General features: G+C 57.8%; 3 protein-coding genes across 3 annotated transcripts in view; 2 read left to right on the top strand and 1 right to left on the bottom strand.

The window, feature by feature from the left end:
* The window catches only part of PPTG_07614 (hypothetical protein), a gene marked incomplete at its 3' end in the record, with an annotated part of 1,104 nt that extends 328 nt beyond the window's left edge, over positions 1 to 776 (bottom strand). The window contains exon 1 of the mRNA XM_008901894.1: positions 6 to 776. Within this exon, the coding sequence (XP_008900142.1) occupies positions 6 to 752 (747 nt within the window). The 5' untranslated portion in view covers positions 753 to 776. The remainder of the gene's footprint in view (positions 1 to 5) is intronic.
* A 174-nt stretch (positions 777 to 950) lies between these two features.
* On the top strand, positions 951 to 2,284 carry PPTG_07613 (hypothetical protein). Its single transcript, XM_008901893.1, has 2 exons — positions 951 to 1,233; positions 1,340 to 2,284. The coding sequence occupies exons 1-2, from the start codon at positions 1,028 to 1,030 to the stop codon at positions 2,205 to 2,207; spliced, it is 1,074 nt and encodes a 357-aa protein (XP_008900141.1). The 5' UTR covers positions 951 to 1,027; the 3' UTR covers positions 2,208 to 2,284.
* A 218-nt stretch (positions 2,285 to 2,502) lies between these two features.
* Positions 2,503 to 5,541, top strand: PPTG_07612 (hypothetical protein; the record flags this gene model as incomplete). The annotated part of the gene is made up of 1 exon (XM_008901892.1): positions 2,503 to 5,541. One exon carries the CDS (start codon positions 2,503 to 2,505, stop codon positions 5,464 to 5,466), a length of 2,964 nt encoding a protein of 987 aa, XP_008900140.1. The 3' UTR covers positions 5,467 to 5,541.
* Between the last annotated feature and the right edge of the window lie 608 nt (positions 5,542 to 6,149).

Raw genomic sequence — 6,149 nt, 5'->3', positions numbered from 1 at the left:
CCAACCCAGCCCAGCACCTCGAACGTGTAGTTGGGGCACGACACGAGAGCGAAGAGCGGGCCCTTGGGGATCGGGCGCTCCTTGGAGCCCTCCGCCGGACGCATGTTGCGCAGCTGCACGTGCACGCAGAGGTTCAGGAACTCCGAGACGCCCATAAGCGCCAGGCCGGCCTTGATCTGAAGATCTGACGTGGGGCCGGCGTACAGCGGATGGCAGAGCGGGTAGCCCACCACGGCACCGAACGACCAGTAGTAGATGCAGTTCTTAAAGAGGTTACGCAGAGGCATAGTGGGGCGACTGAAGCGGTGCACGAAGAAAGTCTCGAGCTCGCGCTTGAGGAAGTGCAGCGACCAGGCGGCCACGCCCAGCAGCGCCGTGTGGCTCAGCGGCTGCGACGCGGCCTCCGCTCCATAGATGAAGGCCGGACGGGCCGCGTAGCCCAGTACGAAGAGCAGAGGGCCCAGATACTCGGCCACGAACACGGTACGGTAGCCGATCTGAGGGCCCAGATCGCGGAACACGAGCGTCGAGCCGCTCTTGACACCGTAGTCCACCAACAACTTCGAGTCGTCCGTAAGCGGCACGAGCGTCTCGTCACTCTGCTGCAACTTAAGGCTCTGGCGGAAGCGAGACACACGCGCATGCTTCTCGAAAGCGATCTTGAGTTGCCCCACGGTGGGGGCTGAGCCCGCCACCTCCACGGAGCCGTAGTCCTTGGCGCGCTTGCCTGCCTTGATCACCTTGACCTGCATCGTTGGAGCTTGTCGAATGACTCGGAAAAGATCCCTCAAGTACGTCAGGTCTTTGGTGTGTGGTTCTCGTGAAAGGCAACTTAAGGCTTGTAGCAACGTTACAGCAACATTAAATTGATCCAAGTTGCATAAACCTTTTCATCTTTTCATCCAATAAGAGGTAGATTAAAGAATGAATATCGACCAATTATTGTCACACGCAGCCCCAGCCAGCCGCCCGCTGTGAATGCTCTGGTGGCCAGCCAAGTGACAGTCATTGCTAGACAACAGAGACCATGGCCGACGTGACGATCCGCAAGGGGCTGCGTAACCCGCTGGACGAGGCGCAGGTGCGTCGCGCTGTACTAGCGTTGCGGACATTCGCGGCCAAGAAGAACGAGGAGCGGTCCAAGGCGACGCTCGTGGAGGACGTCGACTACGTCTCATGCATCTTGACGCGCAAACTGGTGCCGGCCAAGGCGTCGCTCAAGCCAATTCCAATGTAATACTCGCTTATTAGTCTGTGGCCAATGCTGGCCATGGATGGCCAAAGCCGGCCACGTTTGTACAGCGCAGTATTTCTGACTCGTGTGGCTTTTTCATTGTAGCACGCTGCCGCACGCAATGTACGATGAGTCGGCCGAGATCTGTCTCTTCGTCAAGGACGAGGACAAGAAGCGCATTAAGGAGGCGCTGGCCAAAGACCCCGTACAGGGCGTGACTAAGATCATGACGGTCAAGAAGCTGCGCAAGAACTTCCCGCGCTTCGAGGACAAGCGTGCGCTGGCGGCCGCCTACGACATGTTCCTGGCCGACGAGCGCGTGCTGCCCTACCTCAAGGGTCCGCTCGGTACTACGTTTTTCGTCAAGAAGAAACAGCCCATCGCCGTGCGCGTGTCCCGCAAGAGCGTGGCCAACAGTGTGCGTCTTGCTTCCCGGCGTACGGCCTTCCACGTCAGCGCCGGCGTCTGTAGCAACGTCAAGGTGGCGCGTCTGGACATGGATCCCCAGCAGATTGTGGACAATGTCATGGTGGCCATGAACAACTGCGCCAACCTCGTGCCCAAGGGCTGGAACGGCGTACAGTCGATCAGTGTTAAGCTCGCGGATTCGGTGACGCTGCCAGTGTACAACGCACTGGCCTCGCTGGCCAAGCTGCCGCCCGTCGGCAAGACCGCTAACCTGAAGAAGCGGAAGCTCGAGGAGTTTATTGCCGAGGCTGATGCAGAGGAGGAGGCTCCCAAGACCACAAAACAAGGCAAGAAGGCAGTTGCGGCCAAGAAGAACAAGAAGCAGCAGGCTGTGGAGGAGACACCGAAGGGCAAGAAGGCCAAGAAGGTGGCCAAGGTGGAGGCAGCAGAGGAGACCCCGAAGAAGCAGAACAAGACGGCAAAGAAGGAGGACAAGCCAGCAGAAACTACCGCTTCCCCGGCCAAGAAGAAGGCCCGGGGTAAGAAGAAAGTGTCGAAGAAGTAAGCTCCTGATCTGTAATCCACTTGGTCGGAGTAGATAGATGATTTACACAACATACACGTACTGCTCTCACTTCAATACGGTGTCGTTTGTGACTTGTGTAGTGCCCGGACATGTCCAAGCCAAGCTGACGACCTAGTTGTGATCGTTGTGGCCTGGTCTAGGTGTACAGGTCGCCTTCAACCGCTTCAACTTTCCGTGCTAAGATATCTCGCGAAACTCCCCGGCCGGCCACGGCGACTGCTGGTCCAGTCCAAAACAAGACGCCGGAGGAGCAGGGAGAGCATTTCGCGTCACCATGGCGATGTTCAGTGCCCGCGGGCTGAACAACTTTATCAGTGAGTTGCGCGCGTGCACGTCGCGCGAGGAAGAGCAGAAGCGCGTGGACAAGGAGTTGGGCAAGATCCGACAGAAGTTCACGCAGACAACGAGCAATTCGGGGCTGGGGAGTGGCGGGCCGGCACTGCAGTCGTACGACCGCAAGAAGTACGCGTGGAAGCTCATCTACATCTACATGCTGGGCTATGACGTGGACTTCGGCCACGTGCAGATCATCAGTCTCGTGTCTGGCACCAAGTACTCGGAAAAGTGTCTGGGCTATTTGGGCTGCTCCATCCTGTTGAAGGCCTCGGACGAGCTCATGACGCTCGTGATCAACTCGATCCGCAACGATCTCAAGTCACGCGAGGCCAGTTCCCAGTGTCTCGCGCTATGCTGCGTGGCCAATCTGGGCGGCGCCGATTTAAGTGAGACCATGGGGCCCGACGTGGCCGGGTTGCTCACCAGCTCGTCTAGCATCGCCCACGTTCGCAAGAAGGCGGCACTGTGTGCACGTCGCCTTCTGCCGGATAACCCGGAGCTGTTGCCGGTTGAAGACATGGAAAACCGGCTGAACGACCTGATGGGCGAGACGCACTTGGGGGTTGTGACGTCGGCCGCGAGTTTGTTACAGACGTCGCTGTCGCTCCACCCGACGGCGTTCCGGTCGTTGATAGAGCCCTGTATCCAGCGACTCAACGCTCTGGTCACGCACAAGAACTGCCCGCGTGACTACATGTACTACAACACGCCGTGTCCGTGGCTGCAGGTCAAACTGCTTCGTATCTTGCAGCAGTTCCACGCGAACGGCGCGTTGGATGCCGATTCGGCCGACGGCCGGCTGAACAATATGCTGAACGAGACGCTGCACCGGGTGCTGGCCCGAACGCCGCCCGGCAAGAGCGCCAAGAACAACGCCGCCTACTCTGTATTGATTGAGGCCGTGAACCTCGTCATTGCTCGAGGCAAACCTGGTGGGGATACGGAAAGCCCGGCGTACAAGCTACGCGAACAAGCTGTGGCTCTGCTAGCCCGCTTTATCTCCGTCACTGAGCCCAACATCCGCTACGTCGGGTTAGACTCCATGTACCGCATGGTACGGCTCGACGGCGACGGCACCAGCGTCAAGCAGCACCAGGAGACTGTGCTCTTCTCGCTCAAGGACGCTGATCCGTCCGTACGCCGCCGCGCATTGGACTTGCTGTTCGCCATGTGCGATGCCTCTAACGCCCAGGAGATCGTGGGCGAGCTGGTCAACTACTTGGCCGTCGCCGAACGCACAGTGAGTACCGTGCCGACTGCTGGACCCGCCAGTGGTATCCGCGAGGAGATCGTGCTCAAGGCGGCTATTCTGGCCGAGAAATATGCACGCGACCTACGCTGGTACGTGGATACGGTGCTTCAGCTGCTGACAATCGCCGGTAGTGAAGTGCCTGACGCCGTGTGGCACCGTGTGGTGCAGATCGTCACTAACCGTGAGGAGCTACAGCGCTACGCTGCCGAACAAATGTTCAAAGCGATGGAGCCTCGCTACGTGGATGAGACAACGACCAAGTTCGGCGCGTACGTGCTGGGCGAGTTCGGGTATCTTCTGTGTGACGACGCCAGCATGAGTGGCACGCGTCAGTTCGAGGTGCTGCACCAGCACTACACAGACGCATCTGTGCCCACCAAGGGTGTGCTACTTACGGCGTTCGTCAAGATGGACAACCTGTACGAAGAACTGCGCTCCACCGTGCATGGCGTGCTTGCTAAAGCCGCGAGCAACATGAACCTGGAGATCCAGCAACGCGCGTGCGAGTACTTGGCCCTGCGTCAACTCTGCCAGAGCTCTCCTAACGGTGAAGAAGTGCTGCGTGCTGTGTTGGAGCCGATGCCGGTTTTCCCGGAGAACCGCGAGTCCGGACTCATCGTCCGTCTTCGCAACCAGCAGAAAGCTGCAGCCGGTGGTGACGGCGCTGTGCTGCCGGAGGAAGGAGCGACATCTCCTCGTGCGCAAACGCGAGTTAGTGAACAGCCAGCGGCGGACACGGCCGTGGACTTGCTGTCTCTGGATGAACCGGTTGCCCCCAAAACTTCGTCAGCGTTTGCCATGGCTGGCCAGGACGCTCTCCGCGGACCCAACCCAGCCTCAACGGACTTGGGCGATATCTTCGGCGGCTCAAGTGGTGGCAAACCTGTGGGCCTCGATGCATCCTTGACGCCGCAGATTGCTGTCTGGGCACGCAACCTCATGCTGAACCCGCAAGGTGTACTGGTCGAGAACGACGTGCTGCAGATTGGAGCGAAGCATGAATACCGCGGCTCACAGGGGCGGATCAACCTGTTCTACGGCAACAAAACCACCGACACACTCAACGGTTTTTCAGTGCAGCTGGAGACCGGTAACCATTTCCGTGCTCAGGCTGATGAGCTGCCGTCTCAACTGGCAGGGAAGCAGCAAGCCAAGCAGCAGATCATGATCGAAGCGATGGCACCTTTCACGGAGCCACCGACGATGACGGTCAACTTTTCACGCAACGGCACGAGCTACTCGTATCGGGTGGCGTTGCCGTGCCAGGCCACTACCTTCATGGAGCCTGTGGTAGTGAACGAGGAAGCCTTCTTGCAGCGCTGGAATGCACTCGAAGGACAGGATCGCGAGCAGCAGGAGGTCGTGTCGGCCACCAGCAAACTGGACCCGACACAGGTACGTGAATGGCTGAGCACGAACCTGAAGTTCGCCATGATCGACGGGTTGGACTCGCAGGCCAGTGGCAGTTTATCCTGCGCTTCCACCTTCCGAACAGGAGCAGTGGGCCCCAATGGCGACAAGCTCTCCGTGGGCTGCCTGGTCCGTCTCGAAGCGAGCGACGGCAACGCCTACCGCATCCGCGTGCGAGCGGTGCATCGCGACGTTAGCGTAGCGACCAAGAACTGCCTCAAGATGCTGCTTCAAGTGTAGAGTAGCAATAGCAGTCTTCATCATCTATAAATGAAGTCCAAAAGGATATTAACGTTAACTCACTTTCTACCAAAATGTTGATGTGGTGAACCTGTTGCTTCTCACGGAGCATCCAAGGCAGTAACGATACAAAACTTCCGTGAACGTACTACATGTAGTGTGCAACGTCAACTCGAAGCCCACGCAGTCACAACCGATCCTCTTCAACGTGTTCAGTTAATACGTGTAGCCAGACTTTCAAATGAATGTGAATGTTCAACCTGAGTCGATAATTACTCGATCAATTTTTGAGATCGGCTTTTTGCACTGTCAACTTGTTGAACAAGACATGGCTACGTGAGCAATCTATTGTTGAGCGAGTCGCTGCGAGGCGGATACCGCCGTATCATGCTCTTGTTTAGGATGGGAGCCTGCCCCATTTAGCAACGAGGTCCTGCTTGACCTGATCCTGTTGTTGTTCTCGTTTTCGGTGGAATCAGTCCGACACGTCGAAGCTGTCAAAAGTCAAAGCTTCATCATCACATGTACTCGTCCACTATCCGTCGTCTCTACGGCAGCACAGCCGAGAACGGAGCGAGCTTTCACTCAACAACCTCGAACGTAATTGATGGCTTGGCGTCGATGATTGAGCCTGGATAGATAGACGCAGAACCGAACTGACCCGCGCTTTGACACTTTGGACC

The sequence above is a fragment of the Phytophthora parasitica genome, assembly GCF_000247585.1.
Source record: "Phytophthora parasitica INRA-310 unplaced genomic scaffold supercont2.12, whole genome shotgun sequence".
NCBI classification, from domain to species: domain Eukaryota; phylum Oomycota; class Peronosporomycetes; order Peronosporales; family Peronosporaceae; genus Phytophthora; species Phytophthora nicotianae.
This window is presented reverse-complemented; position numbering and strand designations above follow the sequence as displayed.

What these genes read in the sequence shown, in the direction of transcription:
- PPTG_07613 (XM_008901893.1), top strand. Translation starts at nt 1,028, where the DNA reads ATGGCCGACGTGACGATCCGCAAGGGGCTGCGTAACCCGCTGGACGAG. An exon ending in TCGCTCAAGCCAATTCCAAT is followed by an intron (nt 1,234 to 1,339) that starts GTAATACTCGCT and finishes TTTTCATTGTAG; the next exon opens with CACGCTGCCGCACGCAATGT.